The sequence below is a fragment of the Muscardinus avellanarius genome (genome assembly GCF_963383645.1).
Source record: "Muscardinus avellanarius genome assembly, chromosome: 9".
Classification (NCBI taxonomy): domain Eukaryota; kingdom Metazoa; phylum Chordata; class Mammalia; order Rodentia; family Gliridae; genus Muscardinus; species Muscardinus avellanarius.
This window is the reverse complement of record NC_137795.1, coordinates 63364362-63385973: the sequence shown is the minus strand read 5'-3', so window position 1 is coordinate 63385973 and position 21612 is coordinate 63364362. Positions and strand designations below refer to the sequence as shown.

Sequence of the window (21612 nt, the reverse complement as noted above, 5' to 3'; positions counted from 1 at the left end):
CACCTTTTTAATTCTTTCCAAGGCTAATTTTGCTTTGTGTATTTTTGTTGTAATAAATTTTAGCTATAAGCACAAATACATGTTGACTTTTATAATGTTCTTCTACCAAATCTCTAAATCTAAGGGTGGTCTTAGAGACTCCTAACTAAACATACTCTGTGTCCTGCTTTATAGACACCTAAGGCCCAAGTTTTATAAATATAGAAAATTTAAAAAATATATCTTGGCTTTTTCTCTACTTTTGCCTTCATATTAACTATAAAATTCTTTATGTTCTTCCCTAAATGTGTTAAACCATCCTTTCTTTTCTACCTTGCACTACCATCAGATTAATGTCCCTAAAGTTCAACTTCATAATATGTGGCTAATGATCACAAATGTCCGTCAACTGATAATGTTGACAAGATAAAACTGATAATGTTGACAAGATAAAAGTTGGCATTCAAAGTTTCGTATGGTCTCTCCTCTCTAATCTTAGAGTCCATTACTCTTTCAACAATATGTCCCAAATATAGCACACTTACACATTCAAGACTGATCATATCATTTCTCTAACTCAGAATGTTACTCTCCTACTCCTCTTTTATCCAAATCTACACATCTTTCAGCCGGGCGTGGTGGTGCATGCTTGTAATTTCTGTGCTTGGGAGGCTGAGACAGGAGGATCACGCAGGTTCGAAGCCAGCCTCTGCTACTTAGTGAGGCTCTGAGCAACTTAGTGAGACCCTGTTTCCAAATAAAGTATAAAATAGCTCTAGGAGTATAGTCTGGAGCAAGAAAGCCCCTGGGTTCCACCCCCAGTACCAAAAAACCAAAAAAGCAAATCTACACATCTTTCACGGTACAATTTAAGCCTCACTTCTTCCAAGAAGTGTTTAATAATTGTTTCCACTTATGCCGATCTGTTTACTTAATTCAAAAAGTACTTATCTACATCTTATTTTTAAACACTTAGTAAGTGTTGCCTTGCTCTTTCATATACCACATTCCTTGAACTAGTTTATAAGTGCCATCAATTTTAAAGTTCTTCAGTCTGTGACTTCACTGCTTTATTCCTAGTACAAGGAACACTCTGGCAAAGAATTAGTAAGTAACAGTTATTGGTTGGATAACTGAGAACAAGGTTATTTCTTTCATTTCTTGGTGGAAGATCAGGGTCAGAAAAGGGAATTCAAATTTCTGTTTGGATGTCACTCTTTTGTGTGTGTACTGGGGATGGAAATCCTGCCTTTGAGCTACACCCCTAGCCCTATTTTTATTTATTTATTTATTTATTTATTTATTTATTTATTTATTTATTTGGTGGTACTTGGGTTCCTGGTAGCTCTTCTACCCCAGGGCTACACTCTCAGACCTATTTTATATTTTTATTTGGAAACAGGGTCTCCTAAGCCAGCAAGGCTGGCTTCGAACCAGCGTGATCCTCCTGTGTCTGCCTCCCAAGTGCGGGGATTACAAGCATGTGCCACCACGCCTGGCATATTATTTATTTTCAAACATGGTCTCACTGAGTTGCAGAGGCTGTCCTCAGACTGCAGTCCTCCCATCTCAGCTTCCCAAATGCTGGGATTTCAAGCATGCGCTACCACACCTGGTTTGGATTTCACTCTTTTTTTGTGTGTGGTACTGAAGACGGAATTTCAATGAAGTTCAATGTAGCCTTTGAGCTAAATCCCCTAACCCCATTTTATTTATTTTGAAACAGGGTCTCACTAGGTTGCTGAGGCTGGCAGCAAACCTGAAATTCTTCTCTATCAATTTCCCAAATACTGAGATTACAAGTATGGACTACCATGCCTGGCTCAATGTCATTCTTTGAAACTGAGAAAAGAAGAGAAGCTGGTCTAAGAGGAAGACTTTAATATGATGTTTGAAACCTACCTAAAGTACTTTAGAGATATCTAATAGATATATAACTGGGTAACTCAGAAGTAAGGACTGACTGCTATAGTTATAAATCCAGAAATATTTTTACCTTTGAGGTACAGCCCCAGTCCTTTTTTATATTTTTTAATTTTCAAACAGGGTCTTGATAAGTTGCTGAGGCTAGCTTCAAACCTACAATCCTCTTGCCTCAGTCTCCCAAATACTGGGATTACAGGTGTGTGCTACCACACTCGGCTTATAGTGTGGATCCTGACTGTGCCTCAAAGGTCCATGTGTTGAAGGACTAGGTCCCTGCAGAAAAACAAAGCTCATCTGCTAAGGATGTTGTTGAGAAAACGATGCAATGGTTCTAAATAACTGATAAAGGAGTATTAGAACAAAAAAAAATGATTGCAAGGAAATGTGGAATAAAAGATTTTTATCTCCTACTTGACACTTGCTTAATTATATATAAGATACTCAAGGAGAAAGGGTAAGGAAGAGGAGAATTTCAGCCAAAATATCTCTCATTGGCAAAATAACTTTTAACTCCCTGTCAGTTAAATTTTTCAAATCTCTAGACATCTTAATAGAATGAAAAGCAAAAAAAAAAAAACCCCAAATATACAAACATAAAGATCTTTCTATTTTTTTCTACAAAATTGTGTCATTACATTATTACTTTTCTGTGAACACATTTTTAAACAACTGCTTGAAAATAAAAATGAGACATACAACACTGTGAAACTAGTTTGCTTTGTCCTACACTAATAATTAATTTTCTTTTTTTTTTTTTTTTTTTTTTTTGGTGGTACTGGGTTTCCTGGAAGCCTTTCTACCTCCAGGATACACTCTCAGACCCTCCCAAGCACGGGGATTACAAGCATGCGCCACCACGCCCGGCTAATAATTAATTTTCTATAAATACAGATCCATCACCTTATAAATGTTACATACAGGGGGCTGGAACTATAGCTAAGTGGTATAATGGTTGCCTAGTGTGATGCCCTTGGTTTAATTCCCACCACCATAAGAAAAAGAAAAAAAAGTTTCATGTAAAATCCAATGCAGCTGTTTCACATGCCATTTAATTTGACATCTTAATCATTATTTCAGAAACACTTAAGAGGTTAAATATCACAGAACAGAAATTTCTCTAGTTTACTGACAGAAATGCTCTATATCAACATATATATTATTTTTTCTAATCTACTTTTTCATGTTCACTTATTTAGAAATTCTGAGCTAGGCTGGAAATGGTGGTGCACACTTGAAATCCCAGTATTGGGGAGGCAGAGACAAGAGAATCACAGGTTCGCGACCAGCATCTGCAACTTAGTGAGACCCTGTTTCAAAATAAAAGAATAAAATAGGGCTAGAGTTACAGCTCAGAGGTAGAATATCCCTGGGTTCTATCCCCAGTACCACACACATGCAAAAAAAAAAAAAAATAGTAAGAAAGAAAGAAATTCTTAGTTGATAAAGCAGCTTACAAGCTTACAAAACAGCAGTAGATAACTTGGTAAATGCAAATCTCATGGGATACATTTTCCATTTCACAGACCTTGCTTAGTTGTGTTTGGAGGACCAAGAGTTTGTTGTATTCTTCTGTTACTTTGTTTAAAAGGGTTTGCATGTGTTCTTGAAAGTCTACAAAGAAAGTTATAATAATTTCATTCCACAGTAAAGGTATATCATTCCATAAATATTATTCATCTACCTATAACTTTAACTGCTATAAATAAACCTCATATATCTAGTCGACCCCCCAATTTTTTCAGCATGTCTGGGGATGAAACCCAGGGGCATGCAACCTCCGATCTACCTCCCCTTCCCTATTTTTTTTTATTCTTTATTTTGAAACAGGGTCTCACTAAGTTGTGGAGGGCCTAAGTAGCTGAGGCTGTCCACAAACCACAATCCTCTGGTTTCAGCCTCCCGAATGCTGGGATTACAAGCATGCGCCACCACGCCCAGCTTCCAAATTTTTTATTAATGTGAAATTTTTGCTACAAAGCTAACTTAAAAATGTAATGTTGAAGTATGTTAATTTCTCTTTTGTTATCCATTAATTTGCACAATTTGTTAATTAGCCACAGAAATGAACAGGTAGAAAACATTTTATCTATGAAGGAACACCAAAAAATTTATTGAGGTTGTAGTTTGTTAAACTAATACCAAGTTTATATTTAAAATTAATATATCTTATTTCTTAATTTTCTTATTTGTTTTTAAAATGAAAAACCATAGGCATGAACTCATTTAACAAATACAATAATTTGCAAAGATTAGAATCTGTAGGAGAAAAATTAAAGTTAGAATGAAGAAAAAGTAGGGAGTAGAGGAATAAAGAATAAAGAGATAAGAAAATTTGTAGGCTGTTGCAATTATTTTCATACACAATTATGGAATTTTATAAAATACTTCATGATTTTGAAAAGAGAAGATGTTGAGCTGGCAAATTCAACTCAGCGGACTGATTAAATCACAATTAAAGGGAAAAGCTTATCATCAAGTGACTTAAGAAAATTAAATGCTGTTTAATATCGTGGCAAGCTTTTATTACCTTGAACTTCATATCTATAATACTGTAATTCTGGTTCTTGGTTTTCAGAAGTGTACACACCAGAATTCTCTTTGTCTTCTGCATTCACATCACATTTTAAAGTAGGAGTGTAATATTCATCAAGGACATTGCATAAAGTCTGTTAACAAAATTGAATATTTCCAGAAATTAAAATTTTTATTTCTGCCTTTAAATATAATTAAACATTATTTTTCTAGATGCAAAAGGTCAAGATGACATGAAAAAACTCAGAACTCATTCCTCTTAAGAAACCAAATGAATCTAAAGAAGAAATAAGCATATCTCTAAATGTTTCTCTCTGAGCTGAAATTCTTCTAACATTGGGAAAATGTTGATAATTTTCATTGCACAAAATTAATTTTTTTCTGCTTCCTTTTAATAGTGAAATATATATTTTACTTTATCACTTCCTAGCTTGATACTATTCTGAGGTCAACTTGAAAATATGCCACAGAATAAGGGTGGAACATCAGAAATGACCATTAGAAATACATCTATAAATTCTAGAAAAATTATAATATATAAAGTAGGAGATTGCATTCACATGTTCCTCAAACAAAACATCTTTTGTGGATTATACATACAAAAAATTAAAAAATTTGACACATTGTTCTGGTTATTCTCCTGAGCAATAGACAATTTTATCATTTAAGACAACTCATGCCCAAAAATCATTTGAAAAGGCCTACAGATACATTTTACCTTTGCCCCTCAAAATTGGAAATAACCATTAGTAACTTTTAAACTAATGAACAGTCAGACATGGTGGCACTGACATGTAATCCCACTTGAGATGCTGAGGCAGGAGGATTTCAAGTTTGAGGCTAGCCTCTGCAACTTAATGAGACTGTTTCAAAATAAAAAAATAAAAAGGGCTGGAGTGCAGCTCAGTGAAAGCACTATATATATGTAGCTGCTATTTCTTGAAATGTGTTTAAACATTAAACTGTACTGTCAGTTATTAATTAATTGAATTTATTAAATTCTCAGCACAACCCCTAAGATGGAATTTTATCATATTAGAGCTGATTCTAGAAACTTTATTGACCACCTAATTTACAAATAGAAAAACTGGAACCCAGAAAGGTTAGGTCCTCTTTCCTATCGCTTCCTCCCTCTTTTTTTTGTAGTGCTGAGGATCAAACCCAGGGCCCCACACATAATATGCCAGTGCTTCTGAATTTCTTGTTTCAAATTGATCATCAGGAAAATTTTAAGCTTAAAAACTCAGGAATAAGGCCGGGTGTGGTGGCACACCCTTGTAATCCCCGCACTTGGGAGGCTGAGACAGGAGGATTGCACAGGTTCGAAGCCAGCCTCAGCTACTTAGTGAGACTTTGTTTCCAAATAAAATATAAAATAGGTCTGGGAGTATAGCCCGGAGGTAGAAAGCCTCTGGGTTCCATCTCCAGTACAAAAAACCAAACAAACAAACAAACAAACAAAAAACCTCCAAAAACCAAAAAAAAACAAAAACAAAAACACCCTCAGGAATAGGAGCTAGGGAGGAATCTCAGTGTTGAGTGCTCGCCTAGCCAAGTGTGAAGGTCTGTGCTTAATCCCTACCAAGCATCTCATGAAAAACTCATATACTTTCTAAGTACAGTTCTAGAAGACAGTTGGGGGAAAGTAGGTGGATGATTCTGCTCATCAAATTAACAGAAATTTAAAATTTAGCAACTCTTGTCCAAACTGCTTGTTAAGTAATACCATACCTTTGAAATAAAAGAACATTCTTCAGACACTGCCTTTTGAAGTCTGCCAATGAGCATTTGTAAAGGCTCTGCTTTGTCACCTAGTAGAAGAGATACTGCATTAAGACATTAAATTTCACATATCTAAGTACTACTATCATTACTGTCATATTTAACCTATGTTTCATTGGAAGCATCCCTGTAATAAGACAAGTTTCTTTCAATGATTTTTCCATTGTTCAGTATTCAATGGCGGTATAAATAGTGACTTTTTTTCTGCTTGTGCTCATCAATTATTTTTTCTTCTCCTATATTTTTTAAATATCCTCTTATTGGTGCCATGTCATATAATCTCACATGTAATGTAGTTCAGTGATTGGGACATACATGCACACAACACTTGGTGGGCTTTCCCTCCAGCTCCCTCCTCATTCCTACTCCCCATACACGATATTGAGAATGGCACTGGCAATTTCACATGTGGACATAGCCATCAGTGGTAGTGTTTCCTTTATTGATTCTCCCTCTCCCGTCCCCCATTCTCCCTTAATACCCTCCATCCCTCCACGGGAATTTCTCCTCCATTATCTAAAGTCCTTCTTGTATCCTAATTACTCCCTAGCTTATGCATATGAGAGAAAACATATGAACCTTCACTTTCTGTAATTGACTAATCTCACATGACATTCTCCAGATTCATTCAGTTTCCTTTATTTATGAATAGAAATATTCATTGTGTATATATCTCATAATACTGTGGTCCACTCATCTGTTCATGCACACCTAGGTTGGTTGCATAATTTGGCTATTGTGAAATATGCTTCTATAAACATGGATATGCATTTATCACTGTAATATTCTGTTTTCAGTTTCTTTGGAAAGATACCCAGGAATAATGTAGCTGAATCATATGGTGGATCCTTTCCCAGTTTTCTGAGGAATATCTACACACAAGCAGTGGCTTTCAAACATTTTTTTACAACAACCTAACACAAGAAATACATAATTCCTCATTATCTATTATATATACATCTGTGCAATACTGAGAATTTCCATAAATCAATATTTACCATTTCAGGCTAGGGGTATAGTACAGTGGTAGAGCATGTACAAGGGTCTGGATTCTATCCCTAGCACAATAAAAATAAAATAAAAAGTAAAATAAAACAAAAAACTTTACCCTTTCTATGTATGCTTTGCACTCCAATTTTTCTGATCTATCCTACTCTTTTATTTTAAAATATGCTGGTAGTTACTAAACTAACTTTATTTCCATTAATAGAGACATTAATTTGCAACCTGGAAAACAATGAACATATGATCAATAAAAATGCATGCTTAAAACCTTATTAAAATAAAATCCAAGGAACTCTTTAATTGAAAGAGTATGGTATTCTTATTTAAGACTCTTGAAGTCCTACTCTGTTTAACAAAGCAATCCTAATGGAAAAACTTCTGAGTCACTCTATTCTTAGAGGCAAAAGTCAAGGCTTAGAGGTACCTTGAACACAGGAAGCCTAGTTAACTGCGTGGCCAAATAATTTATTAGAGATGAAAGTTAACTGCAACTAGTCCATAAACAAGTTTTTCCTTGTGTTTATGATCTCTCCAACACTGCTTCCCACTGCACCATATTGGTCTCTTAGCTCACCCAGGATATCTCATTATTACCCTCAGCCTCAGGGTCTCTTGTCCGTTACATCCATGTTAATTATAAATCTTTATCTTGAGCCTAAATTTCTCTCCTGTATTTCAGACTTCTATTTTCAACTGACTACTGCTATGTCTTTTTAAAAGTCAACTGATATTAGTAATATGTTCCAAACTCAATTTATTATTTTTCTCACAGATCTGCTCTTTGTGACCAGTTATTTATGCCAAATACAGCCTACCTCTATAACTTTGAACTGTACTTTTCTTTCCACCCTCAATGATATTTAGTTTGGTACCTTAGTTAGTAATTGAAATTACTGCCAAGGTTGCTTGACTGGTCTTCCCATCAATAATCTTGGAATAAAAACCAAACTACCAAACTAATGCATGCATATCTATGTTCGTAGCTACACAATTCTCCATTGCCAAACTATGGAACCAGCCAAGATGTCCATCAATTGGTGAATGGATTACAAAACTATGGAATATGTACACAATAGAATTCTACTCAGCCATAAAGAAAAACACAATTACATAATTTACAGGGAAATGGACAGACCTGGAGAACATTATGCTAAGTGAGATTTGTCAGGCACAAAAAATAAGAAATCGGATGCTCTCCCTACTATGCAGAAGCTAGAGAGAAAATGGGTCATTAGGAGGAATTCTAGATGAAGAAGGAGATACCAGAGGTGAGCAAATAAGGTGACCTGAGGCAATGGGAAGGGGAAAGAAAAAAATTCTCTAATGCACATGATGTACTTTAACAAACATATCAATGTCAATCATTAAGCCAAACATGAGGAGGGAGGGGAAGGGAATGGGGTAATAACTGGGTAAGGGCAAGTGATGTGTGCATGTATGCCTCCACCATCTTGTACCCCATTAAGATGTATGACTACAATGCACCAATAAAAAATTTTTAAAAATAGTCTTGTTTTATCCAATTGATCTCATTGGTGTCACCTTAAAATAAAAATCTTATGATGTTAGTCCCAATATTTAAAATTCTGTAGTAGGTCTTATCAGCAATAACATGAGCATGCTTCATTCAGGGTACATTAAGCTTTCTCTGATAAATCTAACTTTATCTCCCACTACTTTCTCACATGACTTGAACTCCTGATTCTCTAAAATGGATGTACTCTTACAGTCTAATGTTTAAGTCTCCAGAACCTTCCTTTTATTTCCAACCCATCACCCTTACTCACAGCCTCTTCCTATTCATGGTCCCAGAAAACCCTAGACTTTTCTCCTTTTTCCTCTCATTCTTCTACTCATTATTTCATTTCAAAAGTTGCCCATTTATTTTATATATGCTTTTCCAATGGATTATGACTTCATATGGAAAAATGACTCAGTAATCTCTTTCTCAAGTACTTAATGTCCAATGCTTATAAGCAAATGAGTCCAGTACTCACATATACAAGTCACCTTTACCTATGGGTTCTAAGACAACAGAATTATGGAAAGGTGGGCTCTAAATGATACTTATTAGCTTCATGGTATTTATAAGTCAGAAACCATTTACCTGATTCTTGTGTTTTTATATTCTGTAGCTCTAACTGGTGAATTTTCTGAAGTTCCTTAATCTTTTTCTCTTGAGCAGAACTAAGTTCCTCTTTAAGACTGCAAAGAGCTTTCTCTTTTTCATTTTCCATGTATTCACGAACCTGATCCACATGAGTTGAATGAACCAGAGAGAGGCATATGCGTTGGGCTTCCATCTGTAGCCTTAAGTCATTCTTAAAGTGAATATATAAATATTAGACAATTTTAAATAACATAAGATAGTTTAACTTTTATTTCTTTGCATACAGTAACTACATAGAAGGAAATAGACTATAGTTAAAATTTATATGAGAATTAAAGTCATTTTTTCCCATTCTTCATTCAGTTGCACTGATATACTTGTCTTTTTAAAAGAACATAGCATGTTTCCTTTACCTCAATTTTATTTTATTTTTATGGTACTGGAGATGGAACCCAGGGGCTTTCTACCTCCAAGCTACACTCCCAGACCTACCTATTATATATTTTATTTGGAAACAGGGTCTTACTAAGTTGCTGAGAACCTCTCTAAGTAGCTGAGGCTGGCTTCGAACTTGTTCTATCCTCCTGTCTCAGCTTTCCGAGTACTGGGATTATAAGCATGCACCACCACACCTGGCTCCATTACCTCAATTTTACAGTAAATTTTGATATATAGTATTGCTTAGCATGACTGATCTTTGGTTTTTATTTAAAAATAACCATTTGCTTATTTATTTTTGTGATACTGGAGATTGAATCCAGGGGCACTCTGCTACTGTACTATATTCCTAGGCCTATTTATTTATTTATTTATTTATTTATTTATTTATTGTTTTGAAGCAGAGTCTCACCACATTGTTGAGGCTGACCTCAAATTTGTGATTCTCCTGCCTCAGTGTCTCAAATAGCTGGATTATAGGCAGGAGGTCTAGAGCAGGGCCCATGAATTTAAATTGTAGTCTATTTCTAAGTGTTGATGATGTTATTGGCCAAAGACCACACTTAGAAAAGTAATAAAAGGTTACAGATAATGCACATTTTTCACTGTATTAGATTTTACCAAATGATCTTTTACAATTGTTCTAATTACATGACTACTGGCAATGTATTTGAGTATCATATCCCTACACTTCCCCATATGCTTATTTTGCCAACTTATTTTGCTAACCTGATGGGTATAAAATTCCATTTTACTGTTGTGTCAACTTATAAAGTTGGAAAAACGTTTTCATTGTTATTAATCATTTTGGTTTCCTATTCAGAAACAATTCATTGTGTCTATTCATATTTTTTGTTCATTGTTATTTTTGGACCTCTTCTTACATTAAGTATTCACTATATCTTGATATACTGTTGCTGGCAATACATAAAGCAAGCATCTCATATCAGTCCTTAAAAATGTTTTATGGTATTGTCTGTAAAAACAGACAATCAAATTTTAAATCTTTTCCCATGTTTGTATTAAAACCCCTCATCTATCTCAAGATACTTTTTTACTTACATATCAATGTCTTTAACACACCAGAAGTTATTTTTCCCTAATTTTTCATCAGCATTATCAAAGTCTATTTCCCTTCCAAAAAAATTATTGAATACTTTGAGCCTTTCCTGCTGTTTTGGCTTATTTTTGCATTTGATTAAAATCTTTGACCAAATAACACCTCACCAGAGTAGTCTTCCCTAATCAACCTTGTCCAAAAAAGAACCCATACTCTCATCCCTGGGAGAACTCTTCCCTCTTACCATGCTTTAATTTTACTCAAAGCATTTTTTTCTTTTTTTGGTGGTGGTAGTGGTACCTACCTAGGGGTGTTCTACCAATGAGTTATATCCTTAGAAATTTTTGCTTTTTTATATTTATACACAAGGTCTTGTTAAATTACTACATAACTGGCCTCAGATTTGCAATCCTTCTGTCTCAGTCTCCCATGCCTGGCTATATGTCTGTCTTTTTAATGTTCTTCTACGCCCTCTAAAATATAAGCTTTATTCTTTATTGCCTATTTTTATTCACTGTTGGATCACCTATAACAGTACTTGGAATGTAGGTGAAAATCAATAAGTCTTAGTAAGTGAATGTTAATTTTTAGGGCCTCTTTCCCACATACTAAATCTCCACAAAGATCTGTATCTGTTTCACAGTATATTTCACTAATACATTTATTCATCCCAGCATCGATTTTCTAATAGTCTTGATATCAGATAGAAAACACAATTTTTTGGATTGCCTTGAGTATTCTTGGGTATTTGCTATTTATCAATTTTAGAATCATTTTTTCAAGATCAATGAAAAAAGCCTTCTTGGATTTTGACTGCAACTACATTAATCACAGTAATTAAGTTGGAGAGAATAGACATTTTTCTTTATATCTTTCCACATATCTTTTTCACTTAAAAAAAATCTCTTAAACTGGACATGGCACATGCTTTTAATCCCTGCACTTGGGAGGCTGAGACATGCGGATCTCAAGTTTGAGGCCAGCCTCAGCACCTTAGTGAGGCTGCTCACAATTTGGTGAGACCTTGTTACTCAGAGGTAGTATGTCCCTGGGTTCCATCCCCAGTGCCCCCCCCACAAAACACTTCTATTAGCCACATTTATTTTTGCTTCAGTAACACTTGTTTGTTTAAATTACTAAGCTTGGTACCAAGAGCAGGAATGTTTCTATAGCCTCTACAATACTCCAATCATATTTAGGCCATTCTTAGTTAGGTATTAGAATTTTGTAAGTCACTACTCAATTTTCTCTATTTGCTTCCCTCCACCTACACACATACCTCATTCCCCTCTCCATGAATAAGGTTTGTTTTGGTAATCATGAATGAGATAGGACAGTGTACAGGCTTGCTTTTCTTTATTTTATCTAGTTGGTATCAAGGAAAGGGTATCTGAATGCCATTTCAAAGTACCTTTAGTAGCAAAAATAAAATTCTTACTAAGAAAATTTGACCAGTTTGACTGCTGAGTTTCAAATCCAGGTCCTCTTCCAATAATCTTTTTTAATAAAATTTAAATAATGTCTGACATTTTTAGGAGCAATTAGCACCTTTCATAGGCTCTGAAAATAAGTCCAGATGTTTAACATAGAATTAGTAGTTAAACAATCTTAAATTTATAACTATTCAGGTTATTTAAAAGTAAACTATATCTTATATAAGATTATAAATGTGAATAAGTCATCAGAAATAAAAGAGGAAGACTTTCCAATGATTTTCTTCTGTACTTAGAATAAAATCTAAACATATGATGTCTGAAAGATTCTCTAAGATCTGGTCTTTTCCTTCTTCAAACTCTTTTACATTCCTCTTCTCTCAAATCAACTATGCAAGCCTTCATTCTATTCCTTGAACTTACCCATGCCTTTTTTACAAATCTCTCTAATTTCTATGTGGCAGGCTCCTTTTTATAACTCAGATCTCAGTTCAAATCAGTTTCCCCAAATAACCACTCCTGACCACCACCACAATCCATCATTCTTCACATAATGCTATTTTATTTTTCATAAAACATATCACTATTTCTAACTACCCCTATTTCCTCATTTATTACCTGCCTCTTTCACTAGAATATAGGCTCCTTAGAACCAGGAACCTTCCCTCTCTTTTTTGCCACTATATCCTTATATCTGGTGAAAGACTCAACAAATATTTATTACACAAATTTAGAAACACATAAAACTTTAGTTAGCATCATCATACTGAAGATACATACTAGGTTTACCTGTTATTTCTTTTATTTATTTATTTATTTAGGTGGTACTGAGGTTCCTGGAAACCCTTCTACATCCAGGATACACTCCCAGGCCTATTTTATATTTTTTTATTTGGAAACAGGGTCTCTTAAGCCAGCACGGCTGGCTTCGAACCAGTGCGATCCTCCTGTCTCCGCCTCCCAAGCGCAGGGATTACAAGCGTGCGCCACCACGCCCGGCTTTACCTGTTATTTCTAATATAGATATTTGGCAAATATAAATTGTCAGGAGTAAATCCATCATTACTCATTATATGCACTCTTTAACTGTATTTAGAGTTAATATTTTTTCCCTTCAGTTATAACAAGACTCAGAAAACTCCATTATTTAAGGTTTCTTTTCCACCAAGTAAACAAAATTCCACAACTATTATAGAGTACTAAAAACCTTAAGAGTTAATTTACAGTTGTGGAATCTTGAAACCAGTATGAAATAAAAATTATAAAACCGACCTTTGAGGTTCCAACAAAATATAAAAATAACTTCTGTAAAGATGAGAATCTCAATAGTTACACTCTTATATTTATAAATAAAATATGAAATAATTAGTATGTTTTATTACCTCAGCAGTGCATGTAAAAGATTAACTAAGAGAGAGGCAATGGTGTTTAGGAAAAATAAACTAAATGAAAAATGATAAGCCCAAAAGAGAATTACATGAAATGATTCACTTTCATTCCAAAATGTAAATTTGTTTTATAAAGGTGAGATTATTTTTTAGTATTAAATGTATATTTTCAGTGTACTTTATCATATATAAATAAGTAAACATACCTGTTCTGATTTAAGTACATAAAGTTCCTGCTGGAGCTTATCATTTTCACTTGGTTCAGCTGCCACAGGTGATAATTCATTTGTTACTGATGACAAAAACAACTGTTCTTCCTGACTTTCTTTTCGAATAGTCATATTTTCAAAAGAAAAGTTATCTTTCACCACTATTTTTGAATCTTCACCAAAATCTTTACTCATTTTAGAATTCAATACTCCAGCATCTCTGCTTGTCACAGTCACAACTCCATCTTTTAAAGAGTTTAAAGGGACATCACATACATTTTCTGCTCTATGCTGGTTCATTATGACTTCTAGCTCTTTACATCTCAATAAAACTTGCTCCTTTTCTTGCTTTAAAGATTTAACTTCTTCACTTAGAAAATTAACTTCACCATGTTTCTGTTTTAATTTTTCAGAAAGATCAGATAGTTTTTCTGACAGCTCTAATTTTTCTCTCTTGGTTACCTCAAGTTTTTCCATAAGTTCTGTTGTATCTTTTTCAACAACCTCACCAATTTCCAAGGGCTCTGTTATAAAAGTTTTGTCATCAAGGACGAAACCTTTCACTTTCACCATAGTTGGATTTATTCTCTGCAAATAAAGCTCTTCTTTAAGCTCCTTAAGTTGACGTTTATATTCCAATTCTTGTTTATTTTTGTTGTCTTCTAAATCATCTTTTACCTTGAGAAGACAAGCATATTCTTCCTGTAACTCTTGATAGTTAACTTCAAAGTTTTTTTCTGCAAATGAGAAAGTATTCCTTTGCTTTTCAATCTCTTCACTGAGCTGAATACATTGTTGTTTGAGGTCCTCATTTTCTTGTGTAAGCATTTCTCTCTCTTTTTGCCAGCTACAGTCTTTGGAGTTGGACTTACTGGAGTCTATGAAAATCAATCTTTCTTCTTGGTTACTGGGAGTATAAAATTTCAACATGTCTTCAAGGGCTTTTTTCTCATCTTTAAGAATGCTATTCTCTGCTTCAAGTCGTGCAAATTTTTCTTGAAGGCTGTCCTCTTTTTCCTTCATTTGTTTCTCCAATAGTTCAGTTTTAAGTTGTAATTCTTGAACTTCCTGTTCAAGAGTACCCTTTTCCTTTTCTTCTTGTCTAAGTATTTCAATTTCTTTTTGGAGTTCATTAATTTGAAGAGTCATCTCTTCTGATTTTGAATTTACAAGGGACTGCTGTAAATCTTTTAGCTTTGAATTTTCCAAAATTAACTGATTCTGCTTAGTTACCAAATTGTCTTTTTCATACTGCATAGTTTCTATCTTTTGGCTCATTTCATTCTGTAAGCTCTCTATCTGCTGTTTATAGTGAATACCTAAATTATCTTTAAGTTTTTCAATATTTATTCGATGCTCAATTTCTAAATCTTCCTTTAGTTTGGAAAGTTCTTCTTCATGACTAAACAGGAGCTGTGTTCTCAGCCTCTCTAATTCAGCTTCTTGTGATTCAGCCATTCTGTCTAAAACAGCATTTTTTTCTTTTTCCAACATTTCAAGTTTTATCTTATAATTTGTAACTTCTGCTTCATGTTTTAACTCTAGTTCCTTCCTGGATTCAGATGCAGAAACAATCTCAGCTTTCAAATCTTCAACTGTACTAAGGGACTTATATGCTTCACTCAGTTTACTTTCTTGTTCAGCTATTGTCTGTCTAGCTCTCTGAATTTGGTCCCTTAAAAAGCTCAATTCTTCAAAAAGGTCTTCAAGCTGTCTCTGTAGAGTAGTATTTTCTTCTGAAACTACTACTAGCTCTTCCTTGAATTTTTCCTTTTGGGAGTTAGTATCTTGTAATTTTACATTCAGTTCATTTATTGCCACATTCATTAACTTTACTTGATCTTCATTAACTGTAACACTTGAGCATGATTTTAAAACATTCTCCATTTCTTCCTTGTGTTGTATTTTAAGTTCCTCTATTTGTGACACATGCTGTTTTATTAATTCTTGTTTCATCTGTACTATCTGCTGCCCATACATCTCATCCAGCTCTGCTCGAAGTTGTTCTAACTTTCGTTGTGTTTCTTGTTCCATTCTTTGTACTGTATTAATTTCAAACTGGCTATCTTTATGATTTCTCTTCTGAAGTTCTTCAACTGTCCCCATTAACTGTTTTATTTCCTCAGAACACTGTCTTTCTTTTTGCTTGGAATTAATGAGTTCTGATTTTATACTTTTTATCTCTTGGTTCTTTTGTACAACCTGTTCTTGAAATTCTCCTAGTAATTTGTCAGTAGCTGTTACTTTATCCTTTAGCTCAAGGGTTTTTCTTTCTTCTTCCATTATTTTTGTATTCAATGCTTCAATGATTGCCTCCTTTTCTTGTATTTCTCTTTTATTTGCATTTTCTACTTTTTTATCTTGTTCCTTTAAAAATGAAAATATAAGAATGACATTTTGAGCTTCTGAAATTTTCTATTGCTTAACTTCATTATCAAAAGACTCATAGACTTTTTTACATAATTCTATAAAAAGCATCTATTGGGCCTGCCCCTCAATTTTTCCCATGACAATGAGATCTAGGACTTAGCCTCCTGACATAACTTATGAGCAATTTTGGCTTTTGGGAAAAAATTTCTCTTACATTGCTGATTTAACAGTGTGTGTGTGTGTGTGTGTGTGTGTGTGTGTGTGTGTGAGATTATGGATTGAACCCAGGAGCTTTCTACCTCTGAGCTACATCCTCCCACCTTTTATTTGTGTTTTGTTTTGAAAGAGAGTCTTGCTAGGTTGCTGAGTCTCACCAAGTTACTGAACCTGATCTCAAATCTGCGATCCTCCTGACTCAGCCTTCCAACTGGGATTATAGGCATGCACCAATGCACCCAGCATGATTAAGCATTTAAATTTAAAAAATCCAATCTGATTTCCTAGCATGCATGAGGCTCTGAGCTCAATCTTCAGCATCCGTAAAAAAAAAAAAAAAAAAAAAAAAAAAAGGCAAAACAAAAGCCAGTTTAAAGCCAGCCATGGTGGAGCATGCATGTAATCCCAGTACTTAGAATGTAAAGACCAGAGGGTCATAGGTTTGAGGGCAGCCCCAGCCATTTAGTAAAATCCTGGGCAACTTCATGAGACATTGTTTCAAAATAAAAAATAAAATATGGCTGGGGATATAACCCAGACCACTCCTGGGTTCAATTTCTAGTACCATTAAAAACAACAACAAAAAAAGCTGATTAGATTATCTTTAAAAGGTAGAATGCCCCTGCACTCTATCCCCAGCACTACACACACAAAAAATCTTTAAACCAATGTATTTTCATTTTTCTAATTAGCTGATCAACATTCTAAATATTTAGTGTTCTTGATAGCTGCTTATAGTACACCATACTCTCTCAATGCTAACAAAATAAAAAATAAAAGTTTCTCCCATATATTCTAGTGACCTGAAAGTATTTAATGAGCATATGTTATAAAATCAGAAAAAAAAAACCAACAAACAGAAACAAAGGCAGATTCCTACGGATCTACCTTATCTTCATTCCTGGGGTCTTAAGTTAATCAGCAATTTTAGGTGGCTTAATCAGTGCTTAGGTGGCTGAATTCTCTAAGTGGCACCCAAGACAGCTATAGTATTTATGGCGTATCAATTTGGCCCTAGACTTTTAACTCAAACAGATTTTTTTTTATTATTGGTGCACTGTTGCCATATATCATACATGCACACATCACTCAATTGGTCTTTTCCTAGTTCTCACCCTGTTCCCTCCCACTCTCCTCTTCACTCCTACTTAGGGATTCAAATTTAGAACTGTAGATAAGGCTAAGCTCAGACACACATCAAGACATATTCTTTATCCCAATTATTTCAGAATAACAAACAGAAGCCTAAGGTCAAAGTCTTGGCTCCGTTTCTGAGTTGCCTCAGTAGTAAAGAATGTGGATCCAAAGCCAAAGAAAGAAATAAAATCCACAGAAGTGATCAGAATACAAGTAGAATTTCCTTGAGACAGACAGGAGTCCTTGCCAAATAGGACTATTCACGTAACCTCAAATGAAAGTACTAATATTGTCTAAAGAAATAATGTCAAAGCCTGGAAAAAGGAAAGCCTCAGAGGGTAATGTTGCAATGCCACTCAAGTATAGTACATGGAAGAAGACCAAGGTATCTTGAGAATTCTGACCCCTCTTGAAACACTATACCGAATATAGAAAGCAATATTGGGAGTTGTAGCAAACAGTATTTAAGAATTTTAGTCTATCAGCATGAACATTACAACTATGAGAAGGATTTATCAGGATGCCTTAGCCTAATGCCATGTAACATCTGATTCCTCTAACACCCCTTGATCTGATGCTCACTAAACAATTTTTTAAGTTATTTGGCTTTTTTTTTTTTTTTTTTTTTTTGGTGGTACTGGGGTTCCTGGAAGCCCTTCTACCTCCGGGCTACACTCCCAGACCTATTTTTATATTTTTATTTGGAAACAGGGTCTCTTAAGCCAGCGTGGCTGGCTTCGAACCAGCGCGATCCTCCTGTCTCCGCCTCCCTAGCGCGGGGATTACAAGCGTGCGCCACCACGCCCGGCAATCTGGCATTTTTAAAGATACTTTTATTGGTGCCTTGTAATTATAAATCACAATAAGGTTCAGAGTGATATAAACAAACATGCATACAGAATTTGGTATGTTTCCCTACAAATTCCACCCCACTTTCTCCTCTCCCCATACATATTATTGAGATTGGTATTGAGAAAGTGATACATTAACATAGCATTATTTAAAATGTTTCCTTCATCAAGTTCCCCTTTTCCCCCTTCCTCCCTTCCAAATTCTCTTTCACTATTCCACTGGTATTTTCCTTCATTTATTTGAAGTCCTTTTTGTTAAGAAGCACAATTCACAATAGCCAGGCAACCTAGGTATCCCTCAACAGATAAATGGATTACAAACATGTGGCATATACACACAATGGAATTTTACTCATCCATAAAGAATAACAAAATTATGTCATATGCAGGAAAATGGGTAGAACTAGAGAATATTACGCTAAGATTAGCCAGTCACAGAATGTGACTGGTTGTTTTCTCTCATATTATTTGGCCTTTTAATCTCATTGTAAATTAATAATATTATATTCAGGCTTATATATTAGCCACCTATCATTTAGTAGAAGAAAAAAAAAAGAGTAAGACTTCTGAGTCCACAAAGGGCAGATTCTGTACTCAATTAACCAAGGTAATCAACATTCACTTGTACAGCCTCTTAAGTTCTATTAGCTTTTGTCATGGGATCATATACCCATTCAGTATCACCATGTTATTACGAAGTGCTATGCATTTGTACTTTTAACTTCTACACTATGTGACATTAGTAAATCAGTTTAATATGTTAATCCTGGTTTTTCCATTTGTATAATAAAGACAGTATTGTCTCTATTTCACAGAATATGTTTGAGGCTAAAATAAATATAGTAAGGTATTTATTTTATTCTTAATGTGCTATCTATAAATTTAGCATGTAGAAGAGTGGAATGCAGAGGGGAAACATAAAATGATGTACTCATTATATATGTATCCCTTTGAACTTCACTAAAAGCACAAATAATTGCTAAATAAGTACCTAATTTTGAAAAATGGCAATATTATTATAAAATATTATTTTTAACCTCCTTATTTTATTTTCTATGGAGGATAAATGCCCTCATATAGCCAAATATTATATCTGAAATTGTCCCACACATGATAAAATTGTAAACAACCAATAATAGTTCTTCATTCAACAATTAAGCACCACAAATTCATCGTTTATATTCTTAGTACTGCTTTTTCCAAAGCACTGGCTTTAAACCATTTATTCCATGCTGTAAACCAATAGGCCTGTGACTGAGGACATAATCTCTTTACTTTTTGGAAATATACCTGAGAGAGTAGGAAATATTTCCAATTATGACTACTGCCCCATGGAAGTTTGGAGGATTAGAACAATGAAAATAAGACTTTAATCATCAAAATGGTTCCTTGGCTGCACTTATAAAACTACTACTCAGAGAGATTAACTTTTTGAGAAATGTGAAATTAAATATATATGTAAAAAATATAAAATTATTCCTTCTAACATTCAAGTAAGCAAAGGTTATTCCCCCTACTAAAATGAATTACTTGAATTTTGAATAATCTGAAATTTTACTAAACACTGAATATAATAAATCCAATATCCAGGCCCTTGAAATCTAGGCCTAAATTATATTTCTACTCTTTACCCTCTGGAAAAACTCACTTTCCCAGGATACTGCTTTATTAAACAAATTAAACTATTTTTTGTTCCTTTTACTTTTTCAACATGTTTCAGCCTGGGTCTTTATTTACATAACTTGTTCACTTGTTCGTCAAATAAGTACTGAGTAGCTACTATGTTCTATGTATTATGACAATTGCTTTAAAAACAAGATTATTCCAAAACTGGGCATGGTGGCACACACCTGTAATCCCAGTACTTGGGAGGCTTAGACAGGAGGACCATTAGCGTTGAGGCGAGCCTCAGCAACTTAGCAAGACCCTCAACAACTTGTTACAAAAAACCTTGTTACAAAACTAAAAATAAAATAGGGTGCTGGGAGTATAGCTCATAAGTAGAATATCTCTGGGTTCAATTCTCAGTACAATAAAAGAACAGTAAAAGAGATTTTTCCCAATTTATAGACCTACCTCAAATGTTACCTCCCTGCTAAAGCCTATCCTAAATATCTTCCCTCATGAAGCCAGATCTAAGCAGAACTTTCAAAACATTTTTCCTACACTTATTTTGTGGTGTCTTACAGACATGTAGCACCTCTCCTATTAAACACTGAGCTGTGTGAAGAAAAGGGCACATTTTAGGCATCACTTATCTCTTACAGGGGACTGTTACAAAACAGGTGGTCTATAAGCATCTACATATTTTTTAAATTACCTTAGTTAAAAAGCATGCTCTTTTTAAAGTTTCCATGTCTTCAATTTGTATCTGCCTTACTTCTAAAGAACAGTATTGTGGAGTCCGACAACTGAAGTTTGGAATCTAAATACTAAGTCACTACCTGTGTACCTGGACAATTTCCTTCATCTTGCTCTGTCTTGGTGCTCTTTTGTAAAATGGAGGTAATAACGGTTCTTCTATCTCAAGTGTTATAGTGATGATTTGACATGTTAATTTATGTAAGATGCTTTAAACATTGCCTGTCATGGAGTAAATCCTTAATAAATGCTACCTAATCATTTTATTGTTATTCAAACAATACTCTTGTCTTGGTAATTTCTCTTCATCACATATACTATCCAAGCTCATTAGCTGCAAATTTCATATCTGCAAATTCACCTTACTAAAATTTCTTTGTAAATCCCAAATCAACCGTGGTAATATTCTCGTAGATGTGCAGATGTGCCAGACCAGAAAAAACAAAACAAAAAAAACCCTTGTGTTGTTGGACACATGTTCTTCAGCTGAGCTCAAACAAAGTGATCACATTCTGCCTTGTTTCAGCTCTCTTAAAGAGAAGACCAGAGGGTAGAGAGTGTAGTGTAAGAAGCTCCAGGTTTGGTAAGGTTGTGGACAAAGTTTGAATACCAACTCTGGTCCTATAAGTGGGACATTCTCAGGCAAATCACATCTGAACTTCAATCTCTCTTTGAAAAACAAAGAAAATGGAATCTACTGAGGCGAGTCATTTTGGGAATTTAAAATTAAAATCGGTGTAATATATCCCCCCCACCTCTCCAAGCAGGAACATTTATTTGATAAATAAGTTCCAAATAACTACAGTATAATTCAA

The 21612-nt window shown here is 34.5% G+C and overlaps 1 protein-coding gene across 2 annotated transcripts in view; it reads right to left on the bottom strand.

The window, feature by feature from the left end:
• AKAP9 (A-kinase anchoring protein 9) overlaps window positions 1-21612 on the bottom strand; it is a gene marked incomplete at both ends in the record, with an annotated part of 191974 nt that overhangs the window by 121131 nt on the left and 49231 nt on the right. For both annotated transcript variants that reach the window (XM_080702008.1, XM_080702009.1), the window contains 5 exons: window positions 3431-3516; window positions 4433-4571; window positions 6169-6248; window positions 9332-9545; window positions 13860-16229. In XM_080702008.1, coding sequence (XP_080558134.1) covers window positions 3431-3516; window positions 4433-4571; window positions 6169-6248; window positions 9332-9545; window positions 13860-16229 — 2889 coding nt within the window. The remainder of the gene's footprint in view (window positions 1-3430; window positions 3517-4432; window positions 4572-6168; window positions 6249-9331; window positions 9546-13859; window positions 16230-21612) is intronic.